This window comes from Corythoichthys intestinalis, chromosome 14, assembly GCF_030265065.1.
Source record: "Corythoichthys intestinalis isolate RoL2023-P3 chromosome 14, ASM3026506v1, whole genome shotgun sequence".
In the NCBI taxonomy this organism is placed as follows: domain Eukaryota; kingdom Metazoa; phylum Chordata; class Actinopteri; order Syngnathiformes; family Syngnathidae; genus Corythoichthys; species Corythoichthys intestinalis.
Genome location: NC_080408.1, coordinates 14,805,526 through 14,827,587, shown reverse-complemented (window position 1 = coordinate 14,827,587; position 22,062 = coordinate 14,805,526). Strand labels below are relative to the sequence as shown.

The following is a 22,062-nucleotide window of genomic DNA, read 5'->3' as shown; positions in this document are numbered from 1 at the left end:
ATGAGAGAAAAATGGATAATAGTCAAATAAATCTAATTAGAATGAATAAATATTTACATGTATTGTTTTTTTTTAAAATTCAAAATACCGTAATTTTCAGACTATAAGACGCTATTTTTTTCCTTCATTTTGAATCCTGCGGTTTATAGTCCAGTGCGGATTATTTGTTGATTGATTTGGGTTAATAGGTAACACTTTATTTGAGAGCGGCGTCATAAGCCCGTCATAATTATGACATGACACTATCATGGGCATTAGTGAATGCTTATGACAGATGTCATTAAGTGTCATCCGGCAAATTACTATGTCAATAACTCCATTTATGTCGAGCTCGGATCTTTTACATCCATTCATAAGTGATATAATTTGCCGGATTACTCTAAATGACATCTGCTATAAGCATTCAGTAATGCTTATGACAGTCTCATGTCATAATTATGATTGTCTAATGGCAGTGTTCTGGCGCCACTATCAAATAAAGTGTTACCAAATACCATAACTAGCAATTAATTAAACAACTGGAACAGTAACTGAAGAAATAATTAGCACAGAACATGAATTTTGATTGTTATTACATCTGTAGTGCTGCAATGCATGCTAGGAAGCATGCTGGACAAAAAAGTGTTGACAGCAGGTGGCAGCAGAGGTTGACTCTCTCCCCCAAGGGAGCAGTGATGGCCAAATGAAGCTTTGCAGTCAATTGGTTCAAAGCTTCATGGTGGTTCATTTGCTCTCATGACAATCGTATGATGCCACTGTCAGACAAAGTGTTTCCGGTTAATATCTTTTGATGTGAATATCCCATAATACAATAAGGACATCTGCAGTTTATAGTCCAGTGCGGCTTATCTATGAACAAATGCCGTTTTCGTGTCAAATTTGGTGGGTGGCGGCTTATAATAGGATGCGCTTTATAGTGCGAAAATCGCGGAAAATGTATTTTTTCTTAAAAAAAAAAATCAAAATACAACCAGTCCACTAAATTAGATTTCACATATAATTGTAGTGTATGGATAAATATATGTATGTAAATTCATCAAATAAATATAATTAAAACTGAATAAAGTTTTTTGCAAAATATACTATGAATTAATTTGATTGAATGTTATTGTCAAATACAATGTGTTCAATATGTACATAAAAACAAGATAAATCCTTTAATATATTGCCTAATGTAAACTATTGTCATGGAATATCGAGCCAATATTGCCCCGCTTACAATGGTCACATTAAGCGGAGGTCTTAAATTTGATCGAGAATGCCTTTAAATAGCCTTAAATTTGGCCTCCTTAAACCTGCAGACATCCTAGAGGCTTCATTCTCGTTTTACATAGTGTTTGCGACTACTTTATCATTCTTTTTAATGAAGATTTTCTTGTCCCACGAGGGGACTGAAGCGTAATGACAGCGTGAATATTAATAGCAGCGTATTTAAATAAAGCACAAGACTGGCAAGGAAAGAGAGGGGCCTCCTTGAGTCATTAAACAGCGAGCGGCCCATTGTCTCCTCTCTGCGACATCATCATTTAATAAAGCTGCATCTGGAGCGACGCTTGACACTAAACAAAATGCCGCCGCAGTGCCGTAGTTTGCTTATTTCACCAAAGGAAAATTTTAGTCGTGTACATTAGTTTGGCTGTTTGACTTTGTATTGCCTAAATGAGGAAATTATTTTCAGTGGGGCAACTAAGTATTTAGTAAACCACCAACTGTGCAAGTTCTCCCACTTGAAAAGATTAGAGAGGGCTGTAATTGTCAACATGGGAAAACCTCAACCATGAGAGACAGAATGTGGGGAAAAAAGACAGAAAATCACATTGTTTGATTTTGAAAGAATTTATTTCCAAATTAGAGTGGAAAATAAGTATTTGGTCACCTACAAACAAGCAAGATTTCTGGCTGTCAGAGGTCAAACTTCCTCTAACGAGGTCTAACGAGGCTCCACTCGTTACTTGTATTACCTGTATTAATGGCAGCTGTTTTAACACATTATCGGTATAAAAGACACCTGTCCACAATCTCAGTCAGTCACACTCCAAACCTCCACTATGGCCAAGACCAAAGAGCTGTCGAAGGACACCAGAGACAAAATTGTAGACCTGCACCAGGGTTGGAAGACTGAATCTGCAATAGGTAAAACGCTTGGTGTAAAGAAATTAACTGTGGGAGTAATTATTAGAAAATGGAAGACACTGATAATCTCCCTCGATCTGGGGCTCCATGCAAGATCGCACCCCCTGGCGTCAAAATAATAACAAGAATGGTGGGCAAAATCCCAGAACCACACGGGGGGACCTAGTGAATGACCTACAGAGAGCTCGGACCACAGTAACAAAGGCTACTATCAGTAACACAATGCGCCGCCAGGGACTCAAATCCTGCACTGCCAGACGTGTCCCCCTGCTGAAAAAAAGTACACGTCCAAACCCGTCTGCGGTTCGCTAGAGAGCATTTGGATGGTCCAGAAGAGACTGGGAGAATGTGTTATGGTCAGATGAAACCAAAATAGAACTTTTTGGTAGAAACACAGGTTCTCGTGTTTGGAGGAGAAATAATACTGAATTGCATCCGAAGAACACCATACCCACTGTGAAGCATGAGGGTGGAAACTTCATGCTTTGGGGCTGTTTTTCTGCAAAGGGACGACTGATCTGTGTAAAAGAAAGAATGAATGGGGCCATGTATTGAGAGATTTTGAGTGAAAATCTCCTTCCTTAAGCAAGGGCACTGAAGAAGAGACGTGGCTGGGTCTTTCAGCATGACAATGATCCCAAACACTCAGCCAGGGCAACAAAGGAGTGGCTTCGTAAGAAGCATTTCAAGGTCCTGGAGTGGCCTAGCCAGTCTCCAGATCTCAATCCCGTAGAAAAAAATCTGTAGAGGGAGTTGAAAGTCCGTGTTGCCCAACGACAGCCCCAAAACATCACTGCTCTAGAGGAGATTTGCATGGAGGAATGGGCCAAAATACCAGCAACAGTGTGTGAAAAGCTTGTGAAGAGTTACAGAAAACGTTTGGCCTCCGTTATTGCCAACAAAGAGTTCATAACAAAGTATTGAGATGAACTTTTGGTAGTCACCAAATACTTATTTTCCACCATGATTTGCAAATAAATTCTTTAAAAATCAAACAATGCGATTTTTTTTTTTTGGGGGGGGGGGGTCTACATTCTGTCCCTCATGGTTGAGGTTTACCCATGTTGAAAATTCCAGGGCTCTCTAATATTTTCAAGTGTGAGAACTTACACAATTAGTGGTTGACTGAGCTTATTTGCCCTGCTGTATGTCCAAGATAACAATGATTTGGTTGTGTCTGCAGCTGCTTAAATCGAGCGAAGGTCCAGCTCTAAGGCGGCGGCGTCACCTGGACTCGTCCAAGCCGTACATAGCCGCCAAGCTGGCCTCACTGCCGCCAGCCTTTACGCTGGGTGATGAAAAGCGCTACAATGGCTTCTACAACAAACCTCTGACCAGCGGGCAGGAGTATGTCTGCTTCGTGCTGGCCGCCCTGCGATACGAAGGAACAGACAGCACCTCCAATTATGTGAGTCAAATGCACACTAATTTGTGACGTGAATGTGATTTTTTTTTTTTTTTTTTTGGTTTGGTTGTTTTTGTTAAGCCAATTTGATTGTATGAATCAAGGTTGGACAAAGTACCCTAAAAAATCTATTCAAGTATTGTTATGTCAATTAAATTTTACTCAAGTCAAAGCACTTTTTTGTACAAATCTACTGAAAGAAAAAATAGAAAGTTGATTATTTGAAAAAGTATAAAAAGTAAAATTTGTTTTTGCGTTGGGTGGTGCAATAACACTTTTGTAGAAAGGTAGACATTTTTAACATCTTTATAAAATAAGGAATACAAACAAAAAACAGATGTGCTAGCAACTACTTGCACATAACGATCGCCATTTTCTGCAAAATTTGAGTGCTGCTTACAATGTGATGTAAATGATGTTAGCTATGCTAATTAGCAATTTTATGTAGTCGGTAGCAACCATTATTACACACGAACTGGTAGCTGTTTCCAAACGCTATTAGAAAGTGTTTAGAATGTATTATTGATGGTAGCTTTACATGTAATGAGAAAGCTACCATCTAAAGTAGTCCTTTTAATTTTGCATTTGTTTTGTGCGGCGCACAGCTGACACTGCTCTTTTGTTTAACACCGTAAAAAATTAACGTTCGCCCAAAAACGCGGGCTTCTTAAAAAAAAAAAAAAAAGTGACTTTTCAAAACGCTACTTACAGTTTTTGTCCAAATCACATCATTTACAGATTTAAAAAATTCAGAACGCTAAGGAGCGCGAAAGTTGTATACAGGTGCTTCCCGGGTTAGGATGTACTCGACTTAGGCGATTTCGACTTTACAACGCCGGAGTCTCGTCCGCCATTTAGTATCCGGTCATTTTTTTATGTCACATAAACAGTACCTTATTGTACCTCATAGTATCTTAGTTTTTACTTTACTTTATTAATATGACGTGTTCTGCCTTCACTAAATGTGAAGTTGTTCAGGTTTACAGACATCAAACAAGGCAATTTTGCTTTTGGAAGTTTTTTTTTTACTTAAAGCGTTAAGCTATAACACATACTGTATATGTACACTTATGGTCAAAACGACACTCATTTTAATAGGAAAGTTTAAAATCAATATGTGAATTTAGTTGATTAAATTTGCCTAATTTGCCTAACAAAATCCAATAGCTTACATGCTACGAATGCTAACGTATTTACAATTCTCATAGCAAATCGCTCACACGAAACTCCACAAACTGTAGCTGTAATCTTAATTACAAATGCATACGCAAACATATTAGCTGAAACAAATTACAGCCTTTTGTGGGCGCAGCTGTCCTTTATCCATGTCAGATGAGAGTCTGCTCCCCAGTCATACAAGGCGACAGTCCAGCCAGACCCAACACTGCCACCAGAGAGCAGTGTATCCTCCATCATTAAACAAAATACAATACTTTTGGACTTTTTGGAATCATCATTTTGGGGTACTTAGAGGCTTAACTCTGACTTACACGGAAATCCGGTTTACGTCGCCAGCATAGGAACGGAACTCGTTTGTAACCCGGGCACTACCTGTACAGGTTTTGCTAAAAACGTACAGTTCAGCCAAAATTTGCCAAAAAATTACACATTCATTTCTAATAGCCAAAATTTCCCATTCATTTGAAATTGCCCTATTCGCCATTCATTTCAATGGCACAAAAACTTTGCTCTTATTGATTTCCAACCCAGACCTGCAAAAATCTACATTGGCATACTCAAAAACATAAGTCTATTGGTAGTTATGATTTTTGACTAAACACTTTCCATTAAAGCCCATTGATATTCGATTATGACCCTCCACAAACATGTATGTCCATGCCACTGACGGCAATCACAGAAAAGCTACCATTGCATTTTATACAGAAATTGCATTTTATTGTTAATAGTGTAATTTACCTTAACTGGTGAGGGTGAGGAAGCCATTCCCGTATGGGCAGAAATTCAGAACGCCTTTCTTGACATGACAGAGTTTCTACTATGTGAAAGTAAAATTACTGATTTTTTAAAAATACTCAAAAAAATGACAACTTACACAAAAAAATACTAACAGTAATATGAGTAAATGTAAATCATTACTTTCCAGTCCTGGTATGAATATAATCCAAGTTTTCTCATCTCTCTCGGCAAAGTAAACAAAAATTTGTAGATTTGTTTCTTTCAACAACAAAAAAATCCCATTAAAAATGTCATTTTTGGAGCCTGCATTTATTATAAAACTAAGATTATAATGATTAATTTGGCTTTGAATTGTTGTTGTTTTTTTTTTTAAGTGTACAACATTTCTGATGATTGTATTGTCATCAGGAAGGGTGTCTCATTACTGAATGTGTATTTAAAAACAATAATTGCTTATATTTGCTTACATTGACTAAAACAAAACATTTGTTTATAGTGACAAATTTTCCAAATTAAAATTTCTTTCCTGGTCCCGCTTTCAACACATGAACTAATTTCAATCCAGACCACAATTTATCATATTTTTATGAAAATATTTTTGGGACATCTTATGTTTTTAGGCCAAGTGAGGACATCTGAATGACTTGTAAAGGGTTAAGCCCCTAGTCCAATCAATACCTCAATGATAGATCCTTATTACTTTGCAGTGTCTCGAACGCAACGTGTTGATGTCATTTATGCCAGTGTAAGTAGAAATAGTTTTTCAATTTCAGACCTAAAGCCTCCTCCTCAACTCGCCAAATTAAAAAGGAGTCAGCCCCGAGCCCGCTCGCCTGACAAACTATTTAAGTTTATCGCCCATCCCCAGGCTCTAACTACGCCGCCGCTAAAGCGTGTCCAGAATGGGCGGCGATGGCGAGCCAAATAGCGCTTGTTTTTATTGCCACTTAGCCTTTAATACAGCCGCCTCTAAAAGTCATTGCGGCTTGTCCCGCTAAGTCTCCCCCCCAAGCCCCACATCTCACCCCCAGTTGGCCCCCTCGAGTCATCGGAGATGCGGCTTTTCACATAGCGAAGAGAATACTTCGAAACAAGACGCTTTGGCTTTTTAAGTGGATGTCAAAAAAAGAGTGCCCCCTCCGCACCCCCGTCGACTTGATTCCGCAAAGAATGAGGAAGCCGATTGCTCTGGGCTGCCGCTCGACTCCGGGCATGCATATTTATTAGGCGCCGTCGATGCCCCCAAGCAAGCGAGTGCAAATCAGGGCTTGTTGTTACATACTAGTGGATGTTATGTATTGTACAGGTGTCACCGTATGCCAAAAAGTCATACCTTGGTTAGGTTTAACTAGATATCAACTGATAGGCGTTTTTCAGGACAGATACCGATACCGATTATAAGTACCGTATTTTTCCGACTATAAGTTGCACCTGAGTATAAGTCGCACCAACCATAAAATGCCCAACGAAGAGGATAAAAACATATAAGTCACATTTTGGGGGGAAATTTACTTGATAAAATCCAACACATAGAACAGATATGTCATCTTGAAAGTAGGGCTGTCAAACGATTAAAATTTTTAATCGAGTTAATTACAACTTAAAAATTAATTAATCATAATTAATCGCAATTAATCGCAATTCAAACCACCATAATATATGCCATATTTTTCTGTAAATTATATATATTCTGTAAAATAAATTGTTGGAATGGAAAGATAAGACACAAGATGGATATATACAGTGGGGAGAACAAGTATTTGATACACTGCCAATGGGAAAATCCATTGGCAGTGTATCAAATACTTGTTCTACCCACTGTACATTCAACATACGGTACATAAGGACTGTAGTGGGCATTTCACTCTACTGTCATTTAAATCTGTCTATGCTGTCCTCACGCCGAAGCGTCTACTTTTTCCAAAGCTAGACAGCTAGTGAACGACGCCTTAATAATCAGACTTCTTCCTTTTTCATCTGATTTATTAATAAAATAGCCTCAAACCATTGTCCTCTTTAGACCGTCATAAAACTACAAAAAAAAAAGTACACAAGCATTGCATTAGCAACAACGTTAGCTTAGCACGCTATGCAGGTTCACTAAACATAAACAAAAAGCGTCTCATACAAAAAATAGAACATTTCGCTTACTAACATAATATGTACATTCTTTGCAACAACCATACTTACAGACAAATCTTGTCCAAGGATCATATAAGCACAACATTACAACGTAGGCGTTAGCCCGAGACGTCGTGCAGCCATATGAACAGGCAAGAAAAAAACTAAACCATGTCGCAAAGCGACCACAAGAGTTCGCTGTTGTGCTGCAGCACAAAAAGCCTTGCTGTAAAACTTACCAAAAGGCAGAATACTGTCTGAGCGGGACATGTGCGTTAATTGCGTCAAATATTTTAACGTGATTAATTTAAAAAATTAATTACCGCGCGTTAACGCGATAATTTTGACAGCCCTACTTGACAATAATTATTATAATAATATATATATATATATATATATATATATATATATATATATATATATATATATATATATATATATATATAATTAAAGGCAATTTAATATAAAAATACAATAGAGAGCAACATGCTGAACACGTCTAACCCCCCACCCCTCCTCAGCCATGCGTAAGGTTACGTTATGTCACCACGCTAAGATGTGCGTCGACAAGTGCAACCGAATTCATTCAGTTCAAGGAAGTAAACAATGCAGAGCAACATGGAAGCCTTCTTCTTCTTCTTATCCACGATTGGGAAGGAGCTGGCAGGTCTCATCATCTTTCCAATGCTGGGACATGTTGTTCAATGTGGTGCGCTACTGGCTCCTTCTTCTTCTACTAGCTTTGTTGTGAGCATCGACGTAACTACGGTTGTGGGGCGTGTTAAATGGGAGGCGACTGGCACGTTGTTATGACGCATCACGTAAGAGCCTACGTCACCACGTAGATTAGGGTGTTGACTGTTGACCCGGGGTTTTGCTTTCACACTGCATGACTATCAGAGCCGAGGCGATTTTAACGCGGGTCGCTTGGCGGGTTGATTGACACGGGTCGCTGCACCTTTCCCACTGCCTCCAAAAGCCGATTGTTAGTGGGTTGACATGGGTTTTTTTGGCCAGTGGGAAAGGGGTATAAGACATTCATTCACTCATCATCTGAACCACTTATCTTCACAAGGGTGACGGCGGTGCTGGGGCCTCCCCCAGCTAACAACGGGCAGGAGGCATGGTACACCCTGAACTGGTTCCCAGCCAGTCGCAGCACTGTAAGACTATAAGTGAAACATTTTCAAACATTTTTTAGGCAAGTGTAACCACATCTTTTTTTAAAGGAAAGGAAAAATGCGGACTAGTGCAACAGTAACAGTTTGAACTGTGTGAATAATTGTGCTATAAAACCTGGATGGCATTCATTATTGCTTTGGATGCACTGCCAAAAGCGTATTGCTACATGACGTTTGCTAGCCTGAGGCTGTTGTGGTTCTGATTGAGCAGGGGACCCAAGCGCAGAGATGACAGGCAAAACTGGCAGTGACAACACTTTATTGGCAGGTTTGGCAGAAGGTGTTGAAATAGTCAGGTGAGTCTTTGCGATAGATGAGCAGACGGGCAAGCAGGTGTTCAGGCAGGCAAGTATCACAGGATCTAGGGAATAAAAGAAAAATTAGCTTAATAGTATTTTTCAGGTCTTTTGACTGAGGCTTGAGTCACCAACTCTTTGAGCTGAGTTGTTGATCTGGCGATGAGGTGAGGCCAGGCACTGGTTTAAGTAGGCTGTTAACGACGATCACCTGCACCTGGTCCCAGGCTCACCCATCTGTCCAAACCTGCAATCAAGACACGCACCCACACACACACACACACACACACAAGGAGGAGCAGGGCTCAGGAGGCAGGATTCCTAACAGTACCCCCCCTCCTACGGGCGCCACCCGGCGCACAAGAGAGGCGACCAGGGTGCTGACGATGAAAGTCACGGATAAGCGACCGGCATAGCACATGGCGGGCAGGGACCCAGCTGCGCTCCTCAGGCCCGTATCCCTCCCAGTCCACTAAATACTGGAGACCCCGACCCCGCCGACGTACGTCCAGCAGCTTCCGGACGGAGAAGGCAGGATGCCCATCGATGAGCTGAGGAGGAGGAGGGGCCGGCACTGGAGCGGACAACGGACTGGATGAGACTGGCTTTACCTGAGACACATGGAATGTGGGGTGGACTCTGAGGGATGCAGGGAGCTTGAGGCGAACAGCGCATGGGTTTATCACTGCCGCGACCTCGTAGGGGCCCACGAATCGTGGTGATAGTTTTTTGGACTCTACTTTGAGTGGGAGGTTACGGGTGCTGAGCCAGACCCTCTGCCCGACGGTGTAAGATGGCGCTGGTATGCGTCGGCGATCAGCTTGCGTTTTGGAAGTTGAGGCCGCACGGAGCAGGGCATCGCGAGCAGTCTTCCAGACCCTGGCACACTTGCGCATGTGGGTTTGCACCGATGGAACAGTGCATTCACTTTCCTGCGATGGAAACAAGGGGGGTTGGTATCCCACGGAGCATTGGAAGGGGGACATACCTGAGGAAGCGCTCGGTAATGTGTTATGCGCATACTCGACCCAGGCGAGATGTGAACACCAGGAAGATGGGTGTGAGCTGGACATACAGCGCAGGGCAGACTCCAGTTGTTGGTTGGCTCTCTCTGCTTGCCCGTTAGTCTGTGGATGGTATCCGGAGGACAGACTAACTTTGATGCCCAGGGCCGTACAGAAAGCCTTCCAAACCTGGGAGATGAACTGGGGGCCACGGTCAGAAACGATGTCGACAGGGATTCCATGTAGACGGATGACATGGTGTACCAACAGATCTGCTGTTTCTTTAGCTGATGGAAGCTTGGGTAGTGCTATGAAATGAGCAGTCTTTGAGAACCGGTCAATGACAGTGAGCACGACTGTGTTGCCCTTGGAAGGCGGGAGACCAGTGACAAAGTCCAGGGCTATGTGCGACCATGGGCGTCCAGGAACAGGGAGTGGCTGGAGAAGGCCGGAACTTGGCTTGGAGGAGGTTTTATTTCGTGCGCAAACTGTGCAGGCCGCCACGAAGGCTCTTGTGTCTCCTTCCATGGAGGGCCACCAAAACCGCCGCTTAATAAAGGCTAGGGTTCTGCGCATGCCAGGGTGACATGTCAGGGGTGTGGAGTGCCCCCACTCTAGCACCTGGGCTCGGACCAAGTCGGGCACAAACAAACGGTTCCTGGGGCCACCTCCGGGGTCTGCCTGTTTTGCTTGGGCCCGCTTCACCACGGATTCTATTTCCCAATTGAGCGAAGCGACAAAACAGGTAGAGGGCAGAATGGGTTTCGGGTCAGGTATGTTGCAGTCGGGCGAAAACTGGCGGGACAGGGCATCAGGCTTGACGTTCTGCGACCCTGGACGATAGGACAAGGTGAAGGAGAATCTGTCAAAGAAAAGAGCCCACCTGGCTTGCCTGGAGTTCAACCTCTTTGCTGACCGGATGTATTCAAGGTTTCGATGGTCAGTCCATACGATAAAAGGGTGCTCAGCCCCTTCCAGGTGGTGGCGCCATTCGTCCAGGGCCAGTTTCACTGCCAGGAGCTCCTTGTCGCCGATACTGTAGTTGCGCTCTGCTGCAGTAAGCTTTCGGGAGAAGAAAGCACAGGGGTGTACCTTGTCGTCCCGTGAGCGCTGTGAAAGCACTGCGCCCACTCCCAGGTCTGAGGCGTCCACCTCAACAATGAACTGGCGAGATGGGTCGGGGTGACACAGGATTGGCGCGGAACTGAATCGCTTTTTGAGGTAACTGAATGCCGCCTCAGCTGCACCAGACCACTTGAATGGGGTAGATGGCGAGGTCAGGCCTGTGAGGGGGGCGGCCACCCGGCTGTAGTCTCTGATGAATCGCCTGTAGTAATTTGCGAAGCCCAAGAAGCGCTGCAGCCCTTTCCGCGTGGCAGGCCTGGGCCAATCAACTACAGCTGTCACCTTGGCAGGGTCCATCTTCAACTTCCCCTCGGCGACGACGAAACCGAGGAAAGTGGTCTGGGAGACGTGGAATTCACATTTCTCTGGTTTGACATACAGCTGATTCTCAAGAAGTCGCTGGAGCACCTGTCGCACGTGGCTTACGTGAGCTGCTGGGGATTCTGAAAACACAAGTATATCGTCTAAGTAAATGAACACAAATTTGCCTATCATGTCCCGCAGGACGTCATTGACCAGGCACTGGAAGACAGCAGGCGCGTTAGTTAAGCCAAAGGGCATCACCAAGTACTCATAGTGGCCACGATGAGTATTAAAGGCTGTCTTCCATTCGTCCCCCTCACGAATGCGGACGAGATGGTAGGCTCGGCGGAGGTCGAGCTTGGTGAATATTGTGGCACCATGAAGGGGAGTAAAAGCAGACTCAATTAGGGGTAGCGGGTACCTGTTCTTGACAGTTATGGCGTTGAGGCCTCTGTAGTCCACACAGGGTCGCAGGGTCTTGTCCTTTTTGCCCACAAAGAAAAACCCAGCCCCCACCGGTGAAGAGGAGGGGCGGATGATGCCGGCAGCCAAAGATTCAGTGATATATTCCTCCATAGCTTGCCGTTCATGGCGTGATATGTTGAACAAACGACCTACTGGCAGAGGCGCACCTGGCTTCAAGTCAATGGCACAGTCGTAGGGCCTATGGGGAGGCAACGTCTTGGCACGTTTCTCACTGAAAACAGGAGCAAGATCATGATAACAAACTGGGACAAGAGACAGATCTACTTTCTCGGGAGCTGGAGGTGAGGCTGCGACACCGGTAGCCGAACCCAGGCAGTTGTTGAGACAAAAGTCACTCCAGGCTGTTATGCTGCCCTCTCTCCAGTCAATACTGGGGTTGTGGGTCTTTAACCAAGGAAGGCCAAGAACTAAGGGCACTTGCAAATTCTCAAAAACATAAAATTTTGTTACCTCCCTGTGGTTGCCAGAGAGTACTAGGGATAACGGGACAGTCACTTGGCAAACACTATACAACAGATGACCATTGAGGGCCCGAGCTTTGATGGGGGTGTCCAGAGGTCGCAGTGCAATTCCCATCTGGTCCACCAGGCAGCGGTCAATTAGATTGTCATCTGCACCAGAATCAACAAGAGCAAATAACGGCATGGACTGGTCCCTCCAATTAAGCGTAGCAGATAGTTTTAAGCGAACGGTGGTTGTGGTGTGGTCACTACTCACCAGGCTGTCCCTATTGGGAGGGGAAGTGGCCCTCCTTCCCGACCGCAGTGGACAGGTGGCGAGAAAGTGATTTTTTCCCCCGCAGTAAAGGCACAGATTGGCATTCCGGCGGCGCTCCCTCTCTTCACTGGAGAGCCGGGCACGTCCCAGCTGCATCGGCTCAGGTCCCACACCAGGAGGCAACGCAGATGGGGAGTCGTTAGTCCTATGGAGCGAGGGGGATAGAAGGCCGTGTGGCAGGGTGGCCGACGAAGCCAGTGGCCCCTGGCGTCTCGAGCGCTCCCTGCGACGCTCACGGAGGCGACAATCAAGCCGGATGGACAGGTTGACAAGCTGGTCAAGATTGGCGGGCTCGTCGCGGGCGGCCAACTCATCTTTGATTGAGTCATTGAGAGCACCCCGGAAGACCTCTTGGAGGGCCTCATCGTTGAAGTGGCTCTCTGCGGCAAGCGTCCTGAAGCGAACGGCAAACTCCGCCACGCTGTCAGAGCCTTGCCGGAGCGACATGAGGCGCTTTGCTGCTTCCCTGCCACGCACTGGGTGATCGAATATCTTTTTCATTTCCCCTGTGAAGGCATCATAAGAGGAGCAGGTAGGAGAGCACCCCTCCCACGTTGCCGTGGCCCATTCAAGTGCTGAACCCCGAAGGCAGCCTATAAGGTAAGCTATTTTGGCCTCGTCAGAAGCATACATGTGGGGCTGCTGTTTGAAAACGAGCGCGCATTGCACCAGAAAGGCCCGGCATGTTCCTAGGTCACCATGATAAGGAGCCGGTGCGGGAACAAACGGCTCTCTGACTGCATAAGGGACTGTGTTATATGGCACGGCAGCAGGCGGTGTGCGCTCAGAGTCCAGGAGGGAGGAAAGCCCATTCTGGAGGCGAGTAAGGCTTTCGGCAAATACACGCACCTGACTCATTAGGGCTGTGATTGCTTCACCGTGCTGCTCCAGAAGGCCGTCCTGTGCAGCTACTCGACGGCGGAGGGGGCTGGTCTCTGCTGGGTCCATAATGTGGCCAGATCAAGCTGTTGTGGTTCTGATTGAGCAGGGGACCCAAGCGCAGAGATGACAGGCAAAACTGGCAGTGACAACACTTTATTGGCAGGTTTGGCAGAAGGTGTTGAAATAGTCAGGTGAGTCTTTGCGATAGATGAGCAGACGGGCAAGCAGGTGTTCAGGCAGGCAAGTATCACAGGATCTAGGGAATAAAAGAAAAATTAGCTTAATAGTATTTTTCAGGTCTTTTGACTGAGGCTTGAGTCACCAACTCTTTGAGCTGAGTTGTTGATCTGGCGATGAGGTGAGGCCAGGCACTGGTTTAAGTAGGCTGTTAACGACGATCACCTGCACCTGGTCCCAGGCTCACCCATCTGTCCAAACCTGCAATCAAGACACGCACCCACACACACACACACACACACACAAGGAGGAGCAGGGCTCAGGAGGCAGGATTCCTAACAGAGGCAGTGTTGCACTGTTGAGTGTAACGTTTAGTAAGTGCATTTCTATTTTCTGTTTGTTATCTAATGAGTTCCATGATGAATATGCGTCTGGAACAAAGCACAAAACAATCCTATTTTAATTTTTTTGAAGAGAGTAGTTTTATTATTAAAGACAGAAATGTCAATAAAACAAGAAGATGGTTTATCTTATAAGGGAATTTTTAATATGGAAATGTCGCATTGTAAGGAAATGAAAACAATTGGTTAACCAAGTATTTTTCAACCTTTTTTGAGCTACGGCACATTTTTTTCAATAAAAAAAATCCCAAAGCACGCCACCTGCAAAAAAATGTTAAAAATCAATTTCTGTAGACTATATCAACAATATACAGTTGTGTAATGAATAAGAATCAAACAAACACAGAGAAAACAAATGTTCATATTCTTACTTAATGTGACCACTGGGCTTCTTATATTGAAGTATCACTGCATCAGTGATGAAAGTTAATCCCACTATGTCCAGTTCTTCTTTGGTCTAGCATAAATCCCAATGAAAAGAAGTTTTTGCTTATTGCCTTGCACCAAAGACTCTCCAAGAGGAAACCGTCTTTGCTTTCTTTTGACCACCATTCAACAAATTTTGTCCAATTTTGAGTTAGCATCTTTCCTTTTTAAAAACCTTTACCATTGCTGTCACAGTTATAGTTTTGCTAGCTAGCCGCTAGCTCCAGTCATGTCCACGCTTACCTTTTACGCATCACTAAACCAAGTAGTTACTGTAGCTATCCATTGTCACCAACTGAGAAGGAAGGGTATTGCATTATTGGCATGGTTACTGACCAGCACAGACACTTACAAAGCACATTTGTGGATTAATTTTCAGAATAACATTTTTACACAAATTACCGTAAATTTCAGACTATAAGACGCTACTTTTCCCCTCATTTTGAATCCTGTGGCTTATAGTCCAGTTCGGTTTATTTGTGGATCTATTTGGGTTAATAGGAATAACACTTTGACAGCTGCGTCATTAGACTGCCATAAGGCCATCATTATTATGACATGACACTGTCATTGGCATAAGTTAATGCTTATGACAAATGTCATTAAGTGTAACTCCATTTATGTCCAGCTCGGATCGTTTACATCCATTCAAAAGTGAGATAATTTGACGGATGGCACAAAATGACATCTGTCATAAGCATCCATTAATGCTAATGCAGTGTCATGTCATAAGTATGATCATCTTATGACAGTGTTATGGCATCACTGTCAAATAAAGTGTGACCAAATAAAATTAGCAATTAATGAAACAACTGGAACAGTAACTGATAGAGGTGGGAATCTTTGGGCACCTAATGATTCGATTCCGATTACGATTCAGAGGCTACGATTCGGTTATAAATTGATTATTGAAGCTTTGCAGCCAATTGGTTCAAATGGTGGTTCATTTGGTCTTTTGACAGTCTAATGATGCCACTGTCAAATATAGTGTTACCGGTTAATATCTTTTGGTGTCAATGTCCCATAATACTGTGAGGACAGCTGCGGCTTATAGTCCAGTGCGTCTTATCTGTGAACAAGTGCTGTTTTCATGTCAAATTTGGTAGGTTGCGGCTTATAGTCAGGTGCGCCTTATAGTCCGAAAATTACAGTATGTGAAAGCGGATGATTTCCATGGCAAACCAGACACTACGCCACGGCACAGTAGTGTGCCACGGAAAAATGCTTAAAAAACTCTGGGTTAACCTTTTGAGAATATGATCATTTGAAACCGAGGAACAAGTCCATCTTGGCACTGCATGTCTTAGTTTGTTCCATTGGTGTCGCTGTATGACATTGCCCACTTTGAGCCGCAAATGCGAGGAGAAAAAAAAACCTGCAGAGCCCAGCAAATCCCCACCTATTCACCTATTTCTTCCATCCAACTCCTCTTTCCCTTTTTCTCACTCGCTCTTTCTCCACCGTGACAAGAGCAGAAGAGATTGATTAGCGCAGCTGGAGTTAAGAGGCAGAAGAGGGCCCGGTCACAGGGGGCCCAGGGAGCTTGTAAAGCGGGCCAGATTCCCTTGAAATGCTGCCTTAAATATCCCTTAGGCCCCCCTCCTCGCCTGTAATCCCCCTGCCATGTAGAAGGGGAGAGAAAGGTGTGACTGAGGCTATATTGGCCAAGCCACGATTTGCTCAACTTGGAAGGAGAGCCTCCCCAGGCTAATAATGTTGAGTTCAATGAAAAATATTAAATGTAAAGCCTGCCATTATTACTTTATTTTCATACATTCCAAGTTCCGACAAACTTTGTTCATCATGTGAATTAATGTTCATATCAATGCATGTACTGAAAAGTCAAAACAGTGAAAACTGACTTTGTTTTAATCAAGTTCAAATCCAGACAACTTGGATTAAGTTATGAAATAATATTTTTTCAAAGGCGAAATTACATGTTAATGTTGATTTCAACTAGAGCTGTCAAACGATTACAATTTTTAATCGAGTTAATCACAGTTTAAAAATTAATTGATCGTAATTAATCGCAATTCAAACCATCTATAAAATATGCCATATTTTTCTGTAAATTATTGTTGGAATGGAAAGATAACACACAAGACGGATATGTACATTCAACATACTTTACATAAGTACTGTATTTGTTTATTATAACAATAAATCAACAAGATGGCATTAACATTAACATTCTGTTAAAGCGGTCCATGGAAAGAAAGACTTGTAGTTCTTAAAAAATAAATGTTAGTACAAGCGATAGAAATTATATATTAAAACCCCTCTTAATGTTTTCGTTTTAATAAAATTTGTAAAATTTGCAATCAAAAAATATACTAGTAGCTCGCCATTGTTGATGTCAATAATTACACAATGCTCATGGTGCTTAAACTCATAAAATCAGTCGCACCCAAGCACCAGCAGAGGGCGACAAAACACCAAAAAACATAAGTAACAAGTGAACATGACACTGTGCTGTGATTTTAATCTGTTTGAGCAGGGTACGTGCGTTAATTGCGTCAATTAATTTAAAAAATTAATTACCGCCCGTTAACGCGATAATTTTGACAGCCCTAATTTTAACAAAGTATCATGTCAGATCTTTCTTTTTTAACTCATTGATGATCATTCGCTGCCAGCCTCTCTCAGTCCAAATGGATTGGACGTCAAGCGCTGTCAATGGCAATGAAACAGGAGCATTTAATCAATTAAGGAGATTTAATCAACCCTGACTGCCACCAAATTTGGGTCAGACTAGGTAATATCTGTTACATTTAAAGCAACACAACTTTTCAGTTTTAGTCTATTTTAGAAGCGCTGGTGGACAAAAGCAGTAGTGTTTTGCCTATAAAAAAGACTGCGTTTCCCATGAGGACCAGCGCACACCTGCACAGTGTCGTAAAATCACGATCTCCCGGTCGCCTGCAGATGGATTAAACGACATTTCTGTTTCCAGCGGCTGTGTGAAGGATGAATAGTAATAAGGTAATGAATCCAGCTGTGGCTAAACAATAGCATATGACGGTTAGCAACAGTGTGGCTTAGTGTGGCTAACCCCCCACCCGAACTCGTCAGGCCAGCGAGTGAAAGCCGGGCCAATTTTTATTCTTTTGTATCCTTTTATCCCTGGTAGCCTCCCTTTTTTCCCCTCCTCGGATAGAACTTTTTGTTTCTTTTGTTGCTCTGCCATCTTTGCATAATTCACGCAAAAGCGTTCGCTTCCGTCTTTATAAGGAATGAATTCAACAATTTTCACATAATCAAACCATGGAATATTGTTAATCTTAATGTCAAAGATAAGGAATAAAAGTATACCTTTGTTACTGTGTTATAAGGGAGACCTGAGAAGTATGAGAGAAAGGTGTGACTGAGGATGTAGTGTGCAAGCTGCGATATGCTCGAGTTGGAAGGGGATGCTCGCCGGCTGGCCCCCTCGCCGCTCTACGCCTGTCGGACACACTCGGCTGCATCTAATGGGATTCAATATTTGTCTCTTTTCTGCCGACTGCCCTGAACGGTGCAGCGCCCCTGCACCTTTAATCGCTCGCTTCAATTGCAGCATTTCGCCTCAACGAGCAGCATGCCTATTGACAGCACAGCTAATGTCTTCAGCTTACTTCAACAAGGTTGTGGCACATATAAATTCAGGCCATTTACGCTCATTGTGATCAATATCGGGAACGTGTCAATGTAGCAGCTTCAGCCTTGATACTGTCGCTTTCTAAATGAGAAATTTTCCCTTTGAATTGGATCTCTGTATTCTCCTTATGTGTTGTCAACACTGCAAATTAGAGAGTCGCATGCACTAGACACGATTTTTCAATATTATGTCAGGATCGCCACACAGCAGAGGTGCTACAGTATTGTAGGGGAAGAAGGGGTTATCGCAGTCTAAACATCTGAACAGGACATGTCAGTGGGAAAAAAATCCAATTAGCCATGACTTTGTTTTATTTGAAAGTGCAACTAGAGTTTGATCATGTTGGGTGAGAACATGTAAAATGTGAATCTACAGTGGTATGAATAAGTATCTGAACCCGATTGGAATTTCCCACATTTCTGCATAAAATCACCATCAAATGTGATTTGATCTTTGATCTTTCATTTTTTAATGAGGAAAGCATGCAAACAATGACGGAAGGGGTAAAAATAAGTAAGTGACCCCTCTGCCAAAGGAGACTGAAAGAGCAATTGAAACTGATTTTTATCATACTTTTTAAGCCAGGTGTGTGCCCAGTCACTGATGAGTGGTTTAAAGCTGCACTGCCCACTATAAAACACACACCTAGTAAGAAATTTCTTGATGAGAAGCATTGTCTGATGTGCATCATTGCTCGGTCAAAAGAGCTGTCTGAAGACCTGTGATCAAGGATTGTTGATTTGTATAAAGCTGGGAAAGGTTATAAAGTCATCTCTAAAAGTCTGGATGTTCATCATTCGACAGTCAGAGAAGCTGTCTACATATAGAGAGAGTTTGGCACTGCTGCTTCTCTACCAAGGAGTGGCCTTCCACCAAATCGATGCCAAGAGTTCAGCGCAGAATGCTCAGAGAGGAACAAAAGAACCCTAGAGTGTCTGCTTAATACTTACAGAAATCACTGGCACAGTCCAATATCTCTGTTCACACATCAAATATATGTAAAACTACAGCCCAGAATGGTGTTCATGGGAAGACTCCATGGAGGAAGCCACTGCTGTCTAAAAAAAAAAAACATTGTTGCTCATTTTAAGGCGCTTGGACACTCCACAGACGTTTTGGCAAAATATTTTGTGGACTGATGAAACCTAAGTTGAATTGTTTGGGAGTAACACACAACATCATGTGTGGAGGAAAAATGGAACAGCTCACCAACATCAACACCTCATCCCAATCTTGAAGCATGCTGGAAATAGCATCATGATTCGGGGCTGTTTTTCTTCCTAAGGGCCTGGACAACTTGCAAACATGAGTGGAAGAATGAATTCAAAACTTTATCAGGATATTTTGCAGGAAAACCTAAGGCCGTCTTTTAGACAGTTGAAGCTAAAAAGAGAATGGATGCCGCAACAAGACAATGATCCAAAACACTGAATTAAATCAACTTCCGAATGGTTTCAGAAGAACTAAATACACATTCTGGAGTGACCAAGTCAAAGTCTAGACTTGAACCCCATTGAGATGCTGGGGCATTACCTAAAGACAGCGATTCATGCCAAACATCCCAGGAATCTGAGTGAACTACAGTAGTTTTGTAGAGAAGAAATTGCAAGATTCGTCCTGTTCGATGTGCCAGACTGACCTGCAGCTACAGGAAGCGTCTAGTTGAAGTTATTCCTGCCAAAGTGGGGGCCACAAAATATTAAATGTGATGGTTCACTTACTTATTCCCCCCCATTCTGTCATTGTTTGCATCCTCATCAAAATATGAAAACCTATAAATGTTTGGGTGGTTTCAGTTAAAGCAGACACTGTTTTTTCATCTGTGTTATTTTGACAAAGATCAGCTAACATTTGATGGTGATTTTATGCAGAAATGTGAGAAATTGCAAAAGGTTCAGATACTTTTTCATACCACTGTATAAATCACCCTCACTTTGTTTTAAAAACCTCAAGTGTCAAAAACTTTGCCGTGAGCGAATTCACTATTCAATGATTCTGACCTGAATTTCAATGGCAAATATGACATTTACGAGCCTATTATTCGGGTTTAATAATCCAAGCGTAGAAAATGCCCAAATTCATGAATACTAAATATAATTTCGCATGCATCCAATAAGTTTATTGAGTTACTTAGGTGCATAACATTAAATAAAACGACCGCAATTCTCACCTCAAACTTTACACGTGTGTTTACGTGAATCATGCGGTGTGGGATTAACGAAAGTCATTACTCATAGTGGCTCCACACTTAAGTTAATTATATCTGGAGTCGGACTGGAACTGGCATTGAAAATGAGATTATTTTTCCCCGGCAGAACAGAAGCAGAACTACAGAGCTTGTCCTCTCATTGAACCGTCAGTCCAAATCTTTGACAAAAAAAAAAAAAAAAAACTGTGGGTTGCAGCACACTGCGTCAAAACTCACATGGAATTTGCTTTTCCTTGCCTTCAAAAGTACGTGAAAGGAATCTAATAACTATATACGCTGTACTGTAAGCACACTTGGTTGATATCGCAATAGTCCTCACACGCAGCGGAGGTGGTGATTACGAGTCGACTATTGCTGATTGCATCACAGAAGCCCCTCACCGTGCACGACGAGCGTCTCTGCAGGCGACTTTGTTGACTATAAAAGCAATGCCTTAGTGGACAGCAAACGACATCACCGCTTTTCTCCCTAGCCACCACCAGGCACGGATCAAACGACAGCAACCGGGTTTTAATAACCCTTCGTCCATCAACGGCCTTGAGCAGCCAAGTTCGGAAGGGATAGGAAAGCTGGGAAGGAAGGAAGGAAGGAGTAGCGCGCCTTCACGTCGCCCCAGAACCTGAGGCGGATAAACAAGCCTGGGGAAGTGTGAAATGGGATGATAGATGCTGCTGTGTATAAACAGTATCATTTAATGCGAGAGGCGCGCGAGGGAGGGGTGCGAGCATGAAATAGTGCGTGATGCCGCAGAGACGACGGAAAAGAAGAGAGCGAGCCCTTCCGTCCTTCCTATCCTGTGATAAAAGGCGCAGGCGGAGGAGATTGTTGTAAAAATGTCTTATAAGTGCATATTAGTATATCATAAAAATATTAGCTCAAAATGTCTTATGATGTGTCATGATGCAGGAATCAGCACACTATTCACAAGGGATTTAGGCCAAGTGCTGCCACGGGTAGCGAAAAACTGAGTAGTTGCCCAGATTAATAGTTGAAAACTGAAATACAAGCCAACAAATTTTGAAGCCGCAAATTTACCTGCGTACAGTGTAGGTATGTGCCGGTATGATATTCTGACGGTATGATAACCCTAAGCCAAAATATCATGGTATCATGGTATTGCAATTACAGCTCTAAAATGTGGTACGTCGAGATATCTGGGTTAAAAAAAAAAAAAAAAATTCCATTGAACAGGATTTTTATTTTTCAAAACATATTAGCAAATTGGAACATAAGTGTTATATTAAGTTCAAATAAATTAAAAAAAAATAAAATAAAAATAAATGCAGTCCTTTAGGTGAGCCTAAAGCCATAGTCAGCTCAACATTATTACCATCAGAACAAAATAATTATTTTCCATAAAAAGCACGTGTGTATGACTCGTATCATGTTTACATTATACACACTCTCTTTCTCAACACAGAGAGTTGCCAGAGAGAAGGCAAAGGCAAAGTTATTGATATAGCACAATTCAACACATGGCAATTCAAAGTGCTTTACATCACATGAAGAGCATAAAAATCACATTAAATTAATAGAAAGTAAAAATAAATACAATCGAAACAGGAAATAAAAATCGCATTTA

At 42.8% G+C, this 22,062-nt stretch overlaps 1 protein-coding gene across 12 annotated transcripts in view; it reads left to right on the top strand.

Annotated features, from left to right (window-relative positions):
* The window catches only part of LOC130929923 (receptor-type tyrosine-protein phosphatase F-like), a 464,805-nt gene that overhangs the window by 363,367 nt on the left and 79,376 nt on the right, over window positions 1-22,062 (top strand). For all 12 annotated transcript variants that reach the window (XM_057857556.1, XM_057857554.1, XM_057857557.1 and 9 more), the window contains one exon: window positions 3,317-3,541. In XM_057857556.1, coding sequence (XP_057713539.1) covers window positions 3,317-3,541 — 225 coding nt within the window. The remainder of the gene's footprint in view (window positions 1-3,316; window positions 3,542-22,062) is intronic.